The 17945-nt window shown below is 42.4% G+C and overlaps 1 protein-coding gene across 2 annotated transcripts in view; it reads right to left on the reverse strand.

The window, feature by feature from the left end:
• Nucleotides 1–782: 782 nt before the first annotated feature.
• tmprss9 (transmembrane serine protease 9) overlaps nucleotides 783–17945 on the reverse strand; it is a 44279-nt gene continuing 27116 nt past the window's right edge. For both annotated transcript variants that reach the window (XM_059991483.1, XM_059991484.1), the window contains 5 exons: nucleotides 16717–16839; nucleotides 14936–15107; nucleotides 7627–7892; nucleotides 4603–4739; nucleotides 783–1508 (listed from right to left, as the gene is read on the reverse strand). In XM_059991483.1, the coding sequence (XP_059847466.1) occupies nucleotides 1350–1508; nucleotides 4603–4739; nucleotides 7627–7892; nucleotides 14936–15107; nucleotides 16717–16839 (857 nt within the window). In that variant the 3' untranslated portion in view covers nucleotides 783–1349. The remainder of the gene's footprint in view (nucleotides 1509–4602; nucleotides 4740–7626; nucleotides 7893–14935; nucleotides 15108–16716; nucleotides 16840–17945) is intronic.

The following is a 17945-nucleotide window of genomic DNA, read 5'->3' on the forward strand; positions in this document are numbered from 1 at the left end:
CATAACTCCTGGGCAGGGCCGCCTCCCAGGCAGGAACACAAAGGCCTGGGCAAGACACAGAACACTTGGGCTGGTAGCGGGCACAACCCATCAGAGGTGAGGGGTAGGAAGGGGACAGAGTACCCCCACCAGGCAACAGTAGTCCAGCCTGCTACCCAACAGAGGCAAGGGATCAGAAGGGAACTTGGTCCAGGGTTACTCCAAGGCTGATTCACAGAACTTGAGAATGAAGCCATAGGCCCTCCAAGCTGGGACAACCAGAACAAAGAGCCAATCGGACAAAACACCTCAGAACATGGCAAACCAGCTCATACAGGACAACACCCCCCCCAGGCTCGGTCCCAGAGTCCCTTATATCTACCTGCCAGCTGATAGGCAACAGGTGCACCTTCTTAAGCCAAGATGATCCTATTTGGTTTAAGGGTGACAGGAGGGACGGCTGCAAGACCCGGAGTCCGGAGTCCATTGACCAGATCAAGACCCAGAATGGGGGCTTCGGATTGGACCATAACGTGTGTGTGCACGTGTGTGTAAGTGTAATGATCACATAATTATTTCAAATCAAAGGAACAATTAAATCAAGGAGATCCTTCAGTAATATTTGATTTGCCCATGAATAACATACACATGTAAATAATGCATCGGCCCTTGCCTGATAAAATTTTCAGTTTATGATTGTTTCTCTTAAAAGAATGAACATACCTATACACAATGGATCACAGAGTGTATGTGTTCTGTGCACAACTCTTCTCTGCTTCTTGATGGGTTAATGAATTGACCAATCCACATTAAATATTTATTCAATTATATCAAGAAAACAAAATTCTAGTTTTTGTTTTTTTGGGAGTGGACTATCACAGATTTTCTGTTCCACCCAGACTCTTCAGAAAAGCTACCTTAAGGAGATCTTAATGTTTGTGCAGTGCAGAGAATAGATTAAATATGGATTACCCCTATATTCTAACATTTGCCCTTGGACCTACTCACCCTGAAACATTTACAGATACCTTAGGTCCAAAATGACAAAGGACATCTCTGAGTCATTTTGCATTAATTCATAGTATTTAATACAATATCCATTATTTGATTTGGTTTGTTAGAGTCACAAGGTATAAACACAGTTTAAAGAACATCAGTATATCACCTTCATGTATATTATAGTTCAATAAAATCCATATACCCATTCGCAAGTGAAACAGTGGAGAAACTGAAGGCAGCGAGAGCTGATCGCTGGATATCAAAAGTTAAGAGAATTAATCAAGTCCCACAGCCCCAGTTGAAATCAAATGTTCAGTATCAAAATTCAATGCATCTGGCGAATCAGAAATAATGGCAGGTCCTTTCAGCTTTCAGAAAGCATGTTTTACAATGAAGTCTTGAAGGACTTTGACGTTGCTGTAGACGCCAGGTGCATTTACCCTTGCACAGCCTTCTCCCCAACTTGTAATTCCAACAAGGAACCACTTTCCTGAAGATTCCCTGCAAACAAGTGGACCACCAGAATCTCCCTGTAAAACAAACCCAATATTACTACACAGAAAGCAGAAGGAAATGTTGCATGCTGAATTACCACCTCACTACACACAGCTCATGTGCTGTTTCACTTTATCTCCAGTTAAGATCTGTTCCACCATTCTAGGCCCTGATTAAGTCACTAGGGAGTGCAAGATAATGACCCAGGGAGAAATTGTCTGGAGAATATAACAAACAGTCCCCTCCCACCTCTTGGCTGTATCTGCTTGTCTCCCTCCTCACCTATCCCTTGCCAGCCCCTTCATTTTACCTCTTTCTACCGGAGATCTCCCCTCTACACTCTAAGTCCTGATGTATTTGACCATATCCCTGTTCCACAGAGTGACCAGCTGAATTCTTCCAGTGCCTTATTTTTGCTTTCCTTAATGAAGAAGCAGTCTGGAACCTATTCTTCCCAGCAGAGTTCCACTAGCTCTCCGTGGCCTGGTATAATTAACACTTTATGTTGGTGGAATTTTAGCAGCAGTACCAGATTAGCTCATGCTGCCGGATGACCATATCTTAATAAACATCCCACATCTGTTGCAAATTAAGATTTTTGAAGAAAAGGATATATAGCCTCAATAAACCTATCAGCATCACTCATAACCTGTCACCTTACTGATCAAGATCAAAAAATTGATCATATTTGTCAACTCCACGTTTTCATCCTCCTCCACCTAATTTGTCATCCTATCCATTACACAGAATCAGTATCTCCCTTGACTTCAGCTTTGTGTTAAATCCCATATTCTCACCATATCCATGAATCTCAGGGTTGAATACGGTGACATATATGTACTTTGATAATAAATTTACTTTGAACTTTGAATCTTACCAACTCATATTTTAAGCCATAGCCCTCAAACCTTAATGTTCTCATTAAATTCTACAATTGCATCTATGTGTCCTCTTTTGTCTCTTCGTAACTTTCAACCAGCTCACCATATGCCCGAAGCTATGTGAGCCACTGTCTGTTACACCACTGGGCGTTTAGGACAGTATTGAAGGTCCTTCATCTCTGTAGGATTCTTCATTGCTGTTTCCATAACAATTATTTTTGACCATTCAGAGGTGTTAGCCCTGAGCTGAACCCCCTAACCTGGAGGACCGGTGGACCACTGTTAGTCTGGCCTCTACCCATTGACCTGTTTGGCATGGGTGACCCTACCAAGAGCTGAAGTACAAGGCCCCGACTCCAGGCAACGTAGTTCTCCAGGTCATTGAGGCACGCGTGCCTCCAAACCTTATGACAAGGTTTTGGTCCTCTTGGAAGTGAAACTATGTGAGGCTGCCTGTACTTTAAGGCTCAGTTTTAATCTAAATCACCCAGTGCAAACCTAGCAGATTCAGGCAAGATTCACATTTTATATTTCATATGATCTTCTAACCATAATGATTAAATTATCAGAACTTCATTGTACAAACTCACGTTGGCTGAGGATGGCAGTACTGTTCTTTATTGTGTCCTGGGTACACAGATGCCTTCTTTCATTCCTTATACCATTGGGAAAACAAACAAAAGCTGCCTTCCCCAATGCTGACACCTAGAGCTGATAGTGTGGAACTGCACCTTCAATGCCAGAAGATCTCACGTGGAAATGAATACACAGTCGATGTTTCGGGCCGAGTCCCTTCATCAGGCCTGAATTGTTGACTGCTTATTCATTTTCATAGATTCTGCCTGACCTGCTGAATTCCTCCAACACTTTGTGTGTGTTGCCCTAGATTTCCATCATCTGCACAATCACTTGTGTTCTTAAAAGATTGAACTCTCTCTGCAGTTCAGCATCAGCGAACAGCTTCAAAATGTCAACAAGGTCCTTAAGCTAATGGATCAGTCTTTAATTGGAAGATGAGGCAAGTAGATCTGTTACTTAACTGATAGAAATCTGAAACAATTAATAATTTCCTAAATTAACAGATACATGGACAGATGAATTATTTTCCACATTAACATCAGAGGTCATGTATTTTTCTAGAACTCTGAGATTTGATCATTATCTTGTGCTACAACCTCTTTTCCAAACTCTGGCACATGATCTCGGATAGTTGGATTGCAAGATATACATCAGGCTGCCTTTTATTGATTACAGCTCGGCATTCAACTCTGTCGTTCCCTCAATACTAATTATCAAGCTTCAATACCTAGTTATCTGTAATTCCCTCTGCAAGTGGACCTTCGACTTCCTTATTGGAAAACCACTCTCAGTGTGGATAGGTAATAATATCTCCTTGTTGACCATCAACACAGGTGCACCTCAAGAATGCATGCTTACTTCTCTATTCTCTATGACTTCCTGGTTAAGCGCAGTTCAAACTCTATCTGTAAATTTGTTGCTGACGCCTCTTTTGTTGGTAGAATTTTATATGGCAACGAGGAGGTGTAGCAGAGCAGGACAGATCAGCTGGTTGAGTGGTGTTGCAAAAACAACCTGACAATCAACATCAGCACGACCAAGGAACTGACTGTTGGACCTCAGGAAGGGCAAGTCATGAGAATAAACACCAGTTCTCAATGAAGGGACAGTGGTGGGGAAGGTGAGTGGTTCCAAGTTCCCGGTCATCAAAGTCTCGGGCGACCTATTACAGGCTCAACACATAGATGCAATCATGGAAGAGGCATACTCACAGCTCTACTTCATTAGGAGTTTGAGGATTTTTCATAAGTCTTAACATTTTCTATAGGTATGTAGTGGAAGGCATTCGCGGCTGGTATGCAGCCTGCAATGAATAGGTTGGTAAGAGGCTGCATAGGGCTGTAGACTCAGCCAGGTCCATCTTTAAGAGGTGGTTCCTCAGGAAGCTGGAAACCCTCATTAAGGCCCTCCCCATCCACTCTTCTCATTATCACCACTGGGGAGGAGGTACATGAGCCTGAAGAACCATACTCAACATTTTAGTAATAGTTTCTTCCCTTCTGCCATCAGATTTCTGCTTTTCTAGGTCTGTATTTATTGTTGTAATTTATAGATTTCTGCTTTTTTTAGGTCTATATTTATTTCTGAAATTTACACACTCTGCTACTGCTGCAACACAACAAATTTCACATCATATGTCAGTAACAATAAATCTAATTCTAGAGCTTACCTTGCATGAGTCCACTCCTCCAGTCACTTTTCCAGCACAGAGCATTCTGGGAGAGATTTGACCACCATATAGTCTCTGACACAAGGAGTCACTAATGATTTCCACTTCGGCATTCTGCAGCACGCTTGACAAATGACCTGTGAAGCACAAACAGTGTACTGATTGGTAAGAGTCAATGAGAAACAAATATAGCTACTGAAACCCTTCTCCAGGACTCAGGTTCCAACATGTTTACATTTTGTATGACAAACAGATTACAACCCAGAATTCAATAAAAATGCATGTTTGTGAAAACTATAATTTTAAATCCAGTAGTTCCACAGGAAGAGTCTTTTTATTTAATGCATTTGTTCACAGGATGTAGTTGATACCGGTAATGCCAGCCAACGCCCCACGTTGGGAACCACTGGAATAGACAATAGTTAACTTTTTTCCACAGGAAACGTGACTGAACCAAATGCTACAGACCAAAAGCCAATAAATGGGATTTGGTACATGGATGGGCGTGTGTTTAGCGTGAATGTAGTGAGCTGAAGGGCCTGCAGCGCTGGTACCGTATGACCATACAACTCTAATTATTTAATTACTTGAATTTTAATTACTCAGCTGCAACAGATAGATTCGAGCTCATGCTTTTGGATTAGTGATTAATTCTGGTTATCGTCCAGTGATTTAACTTCTGCACCAAATACCCTGCCTTAGTACACTACGAGACATGCAAACATCCCTGAGTGGCTACAATTTATCAGAAGGATTTATAATACTTTATCTAGAACCCAATTAAATTGCATTGTATCTTACTGCATTAATATAGCAAACAAACAACATTTCTCACCAGGCTAATACAAGTAGATTTCTTATTCAGCTCCCACAACCTGTAATCCCCTTCATTGCCTGCAGCATCCTCTCATCCTCTGCAACCTGCCACCCCCTTGCACTAACTGTGCTCTCTACCTCGTACCCCGATTACTATGCCCTGCCCATGTTCTCTGCCCCTCCTGTGCCTTCTGCCATTCTCCTGTTTGCTTCTTCCTCCTGTGCAAATGCACTTTTCATTCGCTACTCCACTTTACACACTCTGTGCCATCTCTGCACCCTTCTTCTGCTTTCTGCTATTTTCTTCCATTCTGCAAATCCCCTTCCTATTTTCTGTGCCTTCCTCACACCCTCTGCGTACTTCTCCCTGATTTTTCTCTTGATTTTTGGAAACCTTCTCGCATAGTGCGCTTTCTTTTCCTGCTCTTGGCACTGTCCTCCCATTCTCTGCACTCTCCTATTGACTGTACTGTCCTTCCACCCTCTGCACTCTAATCCCAGAGTCTAATCCCACCTTTAGCTATCCACATTCTTCTCCCATTATCAGTGCCTGCTTTCTACCTGGTTAATTTTTCATCTGTCAATGATCATATTGGCCTCAGCTAACGTATTTCTCCTCTTTCCAAGGTTTAATGACATAATTTTGCTTTAAGACTTCCCATTAACACTTTCAACACTTTCTATTCATGTTCTCAATATTATTTTTATTTGCACAGGTTGTCTTCTTTTGCACATCAGTTGTTTGTCAGACTTTGTTTATGTCAGAGGTTCCCTTAGTTAATGGTAGGGGTCCCAGGCATAAGAAAGGCTAGGAATCCCAGTTAATGTATAGTTTTTTGAAAACTCTATTGTATTTCTTTTTTCCCTGTAAACACCTGCAATAAAATTGATCTCAAAGCAGTAAATGGGAACATAACACATACTTTAATAATAAATTTACTTTTTACTTACTTTGACTTTGGCTTGTCTTCAACAAATCTTTCCGCACATCTCTCATATCCACCATCTCTTGTGGACTTAACCTCGCAATACTTCCAGGATCTGTCACTCCCTTCATCACTTTGACATCACTTCCAGTCTTGCTGTCACTCCCTAGTTTTCTCCCCTTTTAAATTTCATCTTTATCTTTCTCTCTTTCACAATTGTTTTCATTTTTGTTTTCTGTGTTTCATCCAGTTCCTTTGTTTAGTGAATGCCCGTTTTACACTGTCACGTGTGTCCCGTGACTTAGAGAGGTAGTGGAACAACACACTCAAGATGCTGGTGGAACACAGCAGGCCAGGCAGCATCTATAGGGAGAAGCTCTGTCGACGTTTCAGGCCGAGACCCTTTGTCAGGACTAACTGAAAGGAAAGATACTAAGAGATTTGAAAGTAGGAGGGGGAGGGGGAAATGCAAAATGATAGGAGAAGACTGGGGGGGGGGGGGGGTGGTGAAGCTGAGAGCCGGAAAGGTGATTGGCAAAAGAACTGGAGAAGGGAAAGGATTATGGAACAGGAGGCCTAGGGAGAAAGAAAGGGGGAGGGGAGCACCAGAGGGAGATGGCGAACAGGCAGAGTGATGGGCAGAGAGAGAGAAAAAGGAGGGGGGAGAAAACTAAATATATCAGGGATGGGGTAAGAAGGGGAGGAGGGGCATTAATGGAAGTTAGAGAAGTCAATGTTCATGCCATCAGATTGGAGGCTACCCAGCCTGTATATAAGGTGTTGTTCCTCCAACCTGAGTGTGGCTTCATCTTGACAGTAGAACTGTAGTAGTGGAACTCTCTGTCTCCCTCCTTTGGCTGTTTCACTACATTTGCAAACTCCATGTGCCTGAATCAGCTCCCAACACAAGCAATCCAGAAAACCCTTTTATGGAGCCCTGCAATGTTTTTTTCCCCCTTTCTGACTATCAATCCAATTCCTTTTTGAAAATACATGTGAATCTTTTTCCACCGGCTTTTCCAGGTCATAACTATTTGCAGAAGTTTTATTTCTGCTGCCACCATCGTTCTTTAGCTAATTACCATACACCACACATCTCTGTTTACTGGTTTTAAACCTTCTTGACAAAGATAGTACTTTTGCTTTATTAACTTTGGCTAGATTATCAGTTTTTTTTAGTACTCCTTCAAGTAATCTTCAACTTCAACTGCTGGAAAATTGGACCATCCTAATCGTACATGATCTTCTTAGGCATACAGAGATTCATGACATTACTACTTACCCCCTTCTTTTCTAAGGCCCCAGCCTGTAATAAAGCATGACATTCCACTGGAAATCCTTTGGGAGGATGAGAGTAGACAGGCAGGTTGAATGGTCGGGCCAGTTTTAACAGGTGAGGATAGTTCCATGAGGGCAATATCATAATCCAGTTTGAAGTCTTTGAAGTCTGGGTGCCTGATAATGTTTTTGAAGGTTACTTTGGTGCCTCGAAATCCTGTTATATATATTGTTCCCAGGTAACCAAACCAATAAACTGGATTCTTCTGACTGCAAAATGAGAAGTAGATCAAACATATTATTTTCAAAGCACTTGTAGTCTATTTTAAGTGTACTCTGCTTCATTTCTATTTATTCTATTGTTCTTTTGTCTCAGTCTAAAAAGATATTTTACCCCTTTTTGTTAATTTCCCTCTTTTTCTGATTGCTATTCTCATTGAAGCAAGGTTCCATATAAGCGGGCTGCCACCACTGTTTCTTTTGCATGATTCTGGACTGTGATGTTAAAAAGCAGGTGATATTCCCAACTGAGCCCAGTCCCATCTCCCCTAATGGCCACCCACATACAGTTTGCAGGAAGTATCACTGGACATTGAGCATCTTGCTCCAGGACTCAGTGCCACTTAATCAATGTTCAAATTGGTTTGCTGAGCAGAGAAGGCTGCTTGGCCAAGGACATGTGCAATGATCATGTTGAAAGTTTTTAGTTTGCAAATATAAAACATGAGAAAATAATCACAAAAGCAGTAGAGCTTTATTACTACTAACATTAGCAACATGTTGGGAGAGTGTACACACTTGTCTATGCATGATGATCAATGATATACATATAAGATTATAGATGTGTATACCAATGATTCTAACTTAATTCTGAGTGTGCTCACAGTTATAGTACATGTGTACATGCGCTGAGGGGTTCATAGTAATGTAATGTTCTGTACCAGAGAGTGTGTGTTCCCAGCAGTGGCAATATAGGTTCAAAGTTCAAAGTAAAATTTATTATCAGAATACATACATGTCACCACATACAACCCTGACATTCTTTTTCTGCCAGCACACTCAGCAAATCTATAGAACTGTTAACTGTAAACAAACTGCGCAAATGCAGATATAAATAAATAGCAATAAGTAACGAGCATGAAATAACAATATAACGTCCTTAAATGAGTGTGGCTATCCCCTTTTGTTCAAGAGCCTGATGGTTGAGGGGTAGTAACTGTTCTTAAACCTGGTGATGCGAGTCCTGAGGTTCTTGTACCTTCTACCTGATGACAGCAGCGAGAAAAGAACCTGGCCTGGGTGGTGGGGATCTCTGATGGTGGATGTTTCTTTTCTACAGCAAAGTTTCGTGTGGATGTGATCAATGGTTGGGAGGGTTTTACCTTTGACATACTGGGGGTCGAATCCATTACCTTTTCTAGGGCTTTCCGCTCAAAGGCATGGGTGTCCCCATTGCAGGCCATAATGCAGCCAGTCAGCACACTTTCCACCTCACAGCTACAGAAGATTGCCAAGGTATTATTCACAGTTCACAGCTAAGCTGAGAGTGCTTACAGTTATGCTGGTTGCAAGTGGTGATGATCATGGAAGAGAAAGATATGTTCACAGATGTCATGGGTGTGTTCTCAACTACAGTAGATGCACACTTGGTTCATGATAGATGTGGTCATGTAATTCCATGGTGAGTGTACTTATGGCCATGGTGAAAGATTACTAAAATGGGATGAAATGGCAAAGCTTGGAATGATGTGGGTATGTTAGTGCAAGATTTGCAAAAGGCTGGAATAAGGCTATATAAATGATTAGTTAAGCTGACAATAGACAATAGACAGTAGGTGTAGGAGTAGGCCATTCAGCCCTTCTTGCCAGCACCACCATTCACTGTGATCATGGCTGATCATACACAATCAGTACCCCGTTCCTGTCCTCTCCCCATATCCTTCGACCCCGCTATCTATAAGAGCTCTATCTAACTCTCTCTTGAATGCATCCAGAGACTTGGCCTCCAATGCCTTCTGGGGCAGAGCATTCGACATATCCTCCACTCTCTGGGTGAAAAAGTTTTTCTGCATCTCTGTTCTAAGTGGCCTACCCCCTTATTCTTAAACTGTGGCATCTAGTTCTGGACTCACCCATCAGCGGGAACATGCTTCCTGCCTCCAGTGTGTCCAGTCCCTTAATAATCTTATATGTTTCAATCAGATCCCCTCTCATCCTTCTAAATTCCAGTGTATACAAGCCCAGTCGCTCCAATCTTTCAACATATGACAGTCCCGCCATTCTGGGAATTAACCTTGAGAACCTACGCTGCACTCCCTCAATAGCAAGAATGTCCTTTCTCAAATTTGGAGACCAAAACTGCACACAATACTCCAGGTGGGGTCTCACCAGGGCCCTGTACAGCTGCAGAAGGACCTCTTTACTTCTATACTCAATTCCTCTTGTTATAAAGGCCAGTATGCCATTAGCTTTCTTCACTGCCTGCTGTACCTGCATGCTTGCTTTCATTGACTGATGTACAAGAACACCTAGATCTCATTGTACTTCCCCTTTTCCTAACTTGACTCCATTTAGATAGTAATCTGCCTTCCTGTTCTTGCCACCAAAGTGGATAACCTCATATTTATCCACATTAAACTGCATCTGCCATACATTTGCCCACTCACCCAACCTGTCCAAGTCACCCTGCATTCTCATAACATCCTCCTGACATTTCACACTGCCACCCAGCTTTGTGTCATCAGCAAATTTGCTAATGTTACTTTTAATTCCTTCATCTAAATCATTAATGTATATTGTAAACAGCTGCGGTCCCAGCACTGAACCTTGCGGTATCCCACTGGTCACAGCCTGCCATTCCGAAAGGGACCCATTAATTGCTACTCTTTGTTTCCTGTCAGCCAGCCAATTTTCAATCCATGTCAGTACTCTGCCCCCAATACCATGTGCTCTAATTTTGCCCACTAATCTCCTATGTGGGACTTTATCAAAAGCTTTCTGGAAGTCCAGGTACACTACATCCACTGGCTCTCCCTTGTCCATTTTCATAGTTACATTCTCAAAAAAACTCCAGAAAATTAGTCAAGCATGATTTTCCTTTCATAAGTCCATGCTGACTCGGACTGATCCTTCTACTGCTATCCAAATGTGTCGTAATTTCCTCTTTTATAATTGACTCCAGCATCTTTCCCACCACTGACGTCAGGCTAACTGGTCTATAATTCCCTGTTTTCTCTCTCCCTGCTTTCTTGAAAAGTGGGACAACATTAGCCACCCTCCAGTCAGCAGGAACTGTTCCTGAATCTATAGAACATTGGAAAACGATTACCAATGCGTCCATGATTTCTAGACCCACCTCTTTAAGTACCCCGGGATGCAGACCATCAGGTCCCGGGGACTTATCAGCCTTCAGACTCAACAGTCTATCCAACAACATTTCTTGCCGAATATAAATTTCCTTCAGTTCATCCTTTACCCTAGTTCCTTTGGCCACTATTACATCTGGGTGATTGTGTCTTCCCTAGTGAAGTCAGATCCAAAGTACTTGTTCAACTCATCTGTCATTTCCTTGTTCCCCATTTGTTCACCCGTTTCTGTCTTCAATGGCCCAATTTTGATCTTAACTATTTTTTTGCTATTCACATACCTAAAGAAGCTTTTACTATCCTCCTTTATATTCCTGGCTAGTTTACCTTCATACCTCATTTTTTCTTGGTGTATTGCCTTTTTTGTTATCTTCTGTTGCTCTTTAAAAGCTTCCCAGTCCTTCGGTTTCCCGCTCATCTTTGCTATGTTATACTTCTTCTCTTTTATTTTTATACTGCCCTTTACTTCCCTCGTCAGCCACGGCTGCCCCTTACTCCCCTTAGGATCTTTCTTCCTCTTTGGAATGAACCGATCCTGCACCTTCTGCATTATTCCCAGAAATACCTGCCATTTTTGTTCCACAGTCTTCCCTGCTAGGGTATTGTTCCATTGAAATTTGGCCAGCTCCTCCCTCATAGCTCCATAGTTCCCTTTGTTCAACTGTAATACTGACACATCTGATTTTCCCTTCTCCTTCTCAAATTGTAGGTTAAAACATATCATATTATGGTCACTATCTCCTAATGGTTCCTTTACCTCGAGGTCCCTGATCAAATCCGGTTCATTGCACAACACTAAATCTAGAATTGCCTTCTCCCTGGTAGGCTCCAGTACAAGCTGTTCTAAGAATCCATCTCGGAGGCACTCCACAAACTCCTTTTCTTGGGGTCCAGTACCATTCTGATTCTCCCAGTCTACCTGCATGTTGAAATCCCCCATGACAATTGTATCATTACCTTTGCGACATGCCAATTTTAACTCTTCATTCAACTTACACCCTACATCCAGACTGCTGTTTGGGGGCCTGTAGATAACTCCCATTAGGGTCTTTCTACCCTTAGAATTTCTCAGTTCTAGCCATACTGACTCTACATCCCCAGACTCTATGTCCCCCCTCGCAAGGGACTGAATATCATTCCTCACCAACACAGCCACCCCACCCCCTCTGCCAGTCAGTTTGTCCTTCCGATAAGATGTATATCCTTGAATATTCATTTCCCAGGCCCTGTCCACTTGAAGCCATGTCTCAGTTATTCCCACAACATCGTACTTGCCAATTTCCAACTGAGCCTCAAGCTCATCTACTTTATTCCTTATACTTCGTGCATTCATATATAATACTTTTAATTCGGTACTTCCCTCTCCTTTCATATCAATTCCTGTTTCACTTGGCCATACTGTATGATCTCTTCTTGAGCTTTCCGCTCCATTGATTCTGTTGTCCTTTTTAACTTTTCTTATTTTCACTTTCCCTTCAACTCCATCCTTATATTTCCAGTTCATCCCCTCCCCCCACTACTTAGTTTAAACACATCCGTGTTGCAGTGGCAAACCTGCCTGCCAGAATGCTGGTCCCCCGCCTATTAAGGTGCAACCCGTCCCTTTTGTACAATTCATCCCTACCCCAAAACAGATCCCAGTGGTCCAAGAATGTAAATCCTTGCTTCCTGCACCAGTTCCTCAGCCACACATTCAGATCCATTATCTCCCTGTTCCTGCCCTCTCCAGCAGGAGGAACTGGAAGCAAACCAGAGATAACCACCCTGGAAGTCCTGCTTTTCAGCCTCCTTCCGAGTTCTCTGAAGTCCCGCTACAGAATGTCCTTCCTCTTCTTCCCGATGTCATTTGTGCCGACGTGCACTACCACTTCCGACTGTTCACCTTCACCCTTGAGGATTCCCTGCAATCGGTCCGTGATGTCCTGGATCCTAGCACCGGGGAGGCAACACACCATCCTTAAATCTCGCCTGTTGCCGCAGAAACCCCTTTCCGTACCTCTTACTATGGAGTCCACTACTACCATGGCTCTTCCTGATGTCCGACTCCTTGGCTCTGCTTCTGCACCAATTTTCGGCTCACAGACCTGTCCGCCTCTCAGACTGGCAGTATCTTCTGTCCTGACAGCTTCCAAGAAGGTGAACCTGTTTACGAGAGGTACATCCCCTGGGGTCTCCTGTACTTCAAGCATCCTTTCCTTCCTCATCGTCACCCCCTTTCTCTCTTCCAGTATCCTCGGTGTAACAACCTCACTGTAGGTCCTGTCCAGAAAACTTCGTTTTTGCGGATAAACCTGAGGTCATCCAGTTCTTCCTTCAGTGCTGTAACGTGCTCCTTCAAAAGCTGAATCTGACACACTTTCCACAGCTGTAGCAGCCAGGGACACCATCAGTGTCCCTGAACTCCCACATCATGCACATAGCACACTGAAACAGCTTAGTGGTCATGTCTTCACCCTCTGCAATTGTGCCTGGCGTAGTCTCCTCGCCGAAGACTCTCGAGCCAAAGACTAGCACTTTTCATACCAGGCACCTCCCTTGACCAGGCCACTTCCCGACAGGCCCTGACAGAATGTTATGTTTGATTGTGAGGAGAATTGAGTACCAACACAGGGAGGTTATGTTTGGGTTATTAAGGGCATTAGTAAGACCACATCTGGACTCAGTGCTGATCTTCTTATTTAGGGAATGATCTTAATATACTGGATGTAGTTCCTCAACCAACACTTCAAGCTGTTGGGTTGTTTAATGAAGAAAGATTGGCAGGGTAGTTTTTATCTGCTGGAGGAGGTGATTGAAACATATGAGATCCAGTTGGGTCTTGATAAGAGTGGATGTGGAGATGATGTTTCTTCTTAGGAGGGAAGTTAGATCCAGGGATCACTGTTTTAAAATGATGGGTACTATTTAAAAAAATAATCATGGGCACTAGCCTCCCTAGCTTCACGGGCACCTTCAAAAGGTGACGCCTCAAAAAAGTGGTATCAATCATTAAGGACTCCCATCACCCAGGTCATGCCCTTTTATCATTGCTACCATCAAGGGGAAGGTACAGGTGCCTGAAGGCACAGGCTCAATGTTTCAGGAACAGCTTCTTCCCCTCTGACATCAGATGTTTGGATGGACATTGAACCGATAAGCATTACCTCTTTTTTTTTGCTCTGTTTGCACCACTTATTTATCTTAATTTCTTATAAATAATTCTTATTTGTAATTTATAGTTTTTTAATATTATGTATTGCAATATACTCGTACCACAAAAGAACAATTTTCATGACATATGCCAGCAATATTAAACCTGATTCCGATTCTGTCACTAATTTAAGGAGTGAATGCAAAATCTTTCTGTCAGGCAGTTGTAAATCTTTGGAAATCTCTTCCTCAAAGGGTGCTGGGAGCAAGTACTGAATATTTTTGAAATGGTTTAGATGGAGCTTAATAAGCAAGAGGTTTAAAGGTTATCCTGGAAAGTGCAATTGGAGTTACATTCACATCATGGTTATACTAAATGGAGAAGCATGAGTGGCCAAATTTCCTGGTATTAATTTGTACGTCTGTGTGCTCACGTCTATAGTTGCAGCTAAGGTGAATGTGATCACGGTGGAGGTAGATGTGATTATGGTTGTAGTAGCTGTGATGGATATATTCATGCCCACTGGATATACACAGAGCATGTTCACACAGTTACTGTCGGTGTGGTCACAACTCACAACCAGAGTGGGTGTGCTTATGATAATGGGGTGTGTGCTCACAATTACAAAAGGTGTGCTGATGTGCTTTTGTGACATTTTGGGTATTCTCACCGCCATTATGGATGTGTCCATGGCATTTGGTGTTCTTATTCTCAGTTACAATCAATACACACACAGGTATTATGATGGTGCTCACAGCTACTTAGTTGGTCGTATTTATCCGTATGCACTTGGTTTCAGTCTGAGATTTTTTACGTACCCTACAAAGCAGTGGGCAGCAGTGACCACCCATTTGGAAGAGATCAGCGTTCCTCCACATATGTGCCCTTTCCACATCAGATGTAGACTGACTTGCCAGGGATACTGTCCAAATTTGCTGTTTGTTCCACCCACAATCTTCGTGTTGACCTTTAGAGGTGTAGATCCGCAATCTACAAACAAAACTGGACTCAGTTACAAGATTCAGGGCACTAGAAAATTTAAAAGGACTATTAAGGCAAGCTTAAACTGAACGAGTTAATGAAGATCTCCTGGCCCCGTTTGCTAAGCTTTTTATTTCATTCATTTGTTCATTTTGTTGGCTGTTGGCTCTTGTGCTGTGATACATATTCTGCTGTGCTCTGTGATGTCCCCAGCATGTGATGATTTTCAGTGACACGCCAGTACAGTGACTTTCCAATTGGCCTGAGGTGATAATGACTGAGGTGAGCGGTAATATTCACATTAATGTCACAATCCCATCACCAAAGTGCCAAATAATAAGTCTCTCCTGCAAAGAAGATTCCAACCACCTACACGTGATACCCAATGCCTATATCATCACTATGTCAGTCATAATCAGCATCCTGGAGTGTCAACATTGACAGAATCCCTAGCTAGAACTTAATTCATTCAACATCAATAACAGTAGTGATCTATTGAAATTATATAATAGCACAATTTTACACACATTCCTGAATGTCCACCCAATGCAAAATCCATTTCTTATTTCGGCAAGGTTGTTTACCCTAGATTTTTTTTCTCTGACATAATGAGGTCTGAGGTATTGCAACAGGTAAAATTGTTCACGGTGATATTTTAGCCCTCACTAGATTGAAAATCAGCAGTTTTTATTTACCCACACAACAGCCAGGTTTTACCAATTCTACTATCCCTGAAACTATGCTATTTAAAGAGCCAGTGCTCAGACTTCATTCTCTGTCCTCAATGAGATCTCTGCCCATCTGCAACCTCAAATGCAAAACTCACATTGGTTGATGGAGGTCAATGTCTCCTTGAGTGTTCTGGCCTAGGGGGCATTTCACACTGTTGCTGCTGCTCTATAGAGCTCATACATTCTCCATACTCAGACAGAATAAACTTCACCAACTTCTCCTTCAATCCACAGGAGCAGGCATGAGTACTTGCCTGCATTGCAGGGTTTCCAAGCGCAGGCATGCAGAGAACATATGTGTCCTTCAAGGAACCTGCATGGCACTTTCCTGCTAAGTGACCCTCATGCATTCCTCATGCGGACACGTTTCTTCACCAGCCTGTCCAAGTCCTTCTATCCTCCTGGAACCACACTCCCATCATTGCCACATCTATTGATCTTCGCTCATTAGCAGCACTCAGCAGGAGCCGCATGAGTGAAGAGTGTCTCTTAAAGAGCTGCCTGCAGAGAATGATGCTAACTTGCTACACACTGACAGAGAGGCTGTGCTGAAACAGTACCAGTTTCAGCAGAGTGTCAAACAGAGAAACCCACCTGTGAATCTCACAATGATTTCAGCCTTTATGCAACTTTCATAAACAATATAAGTGTGATCCAAAAGGTTCTAATGCTAATAGGTAGCATGAAGCTCTATGTTCCCAGGAATTCTCAAAAAGGTGCAATTTTTTCCTTGATTTACCTTAATAATCAAGCAACCAAGCTCTTCCTTGCAAGTCCATAAACTATAATCACAGTGCAGTTTGTTTAGCGAATGTCATCAAAAACAAACTTTTGGTCTCGTTCTACAATCACCGATATTGTTAGTGAAATGAGGTGATTATACTTACTGCAGTTTAACTCATCAGAACCTGTAGTACAATCTCTGACACCATCACACTCTGCGTTGTGTTTATTGATACAACTATTGTCAGAACACTTGTAAGTAGAGTCTGTACAACGAACCTCTGAAACTGGAAAGAATAATATTAATCCAATTTCATATATGATCTCTGTAACCCCTTAAAGTCTCTCCCTCTCTCAAATTTGTGACAGAAGGGGTGTGAAAAAGTAATTGCAGACTTGGTCTAGTTTTTCTTTGTGCATTTGCTTCATTTTTCCCCTCCTTTTCAGAAGTCATTAACTCTCACAGGCGTATGGTCAGATTACATGGGTTAACCAGACCTATTCCCACACCTCAACTGGTGAGGCTGTGTTACACACAAGTTTGCATGATAAATATTGAGAACCGTGAGAACTGCACAATCCTGACAGAGACCTTGCCTGAAGGGACAGGGGCAGAGAGAAAAAGAAGACCGGGGGGTGGGGGTGGGGGGAGAGCATGGAGTGACAAGATTGGGGTGGGGCTCAGGTCTTCCTACAGGGCAGGGGAAGCAGTAGTAAGATAATCAGTGTGAGTATAAGAAGTGGGGCAATCTATAGGATTATAGATATATATAGCAATCTATAGGAGGCCTTGTGAACCTTGCGACTTTGGTGTGGGTTACTTAAAGAGGCTTGCATTCACCAGTGGATAGAGAACAAGCGAGCAGAGGCTGGGGCTTCCAACTGTGCCCAATTTTCCACACACTCCACTGGATGCAAAATGCCTGTCTATAATCATAGTGCTACTAAGAGTTAGTGGGAAATACCTGTTTTTCCATGTTCCATGGAAGGAGAAGTCAAGTCAAGTTTATTGTTAGTTAACTATATACATGTATATAACATATAACCGTATAATGTTAATAGGAATGGGACAACATTTCTCCAAACCAGGGTTAAAAGCATTGTAGTACATGTTACGCACAATAACTTATGAAGGTAAGGATAAAATCTACAGATGAGTCACATAAAAATACAAACTTAAAGTGCTTTAATATTAAAGCACAGAACAGATTAACCAGTGGCAATTCAAAAACGATATTGCAGGGAGCTCAGAAGCCTAGTGGCCTGGTAGAAGGAACTGTTTCTCATCTTGACTGAGAAGTCAGATAATTTAACCTAACTATTCTGTGTTAAAATAAAAACTCATCCAACCTGGCATAAAATATGCACACACTGATGAAATTTTGCAGGTCAA

This window comes from Hypanus sabinus, chromosome 16 (genome assembly GCF_030144855.1).
Source record: "Hypanus sabinus isolate sHypSab1 chromosome 16, sHypSab1.hap1, whole genome shotgun sequence".
In the NCBI taxonomy this organism is placed as follows: Eukaryota; Metazoa; Chordata; class Chondrichthyes; order Myliobatiformes; family Dasyatidae; genus Hypanus; species Hypanus sabinus.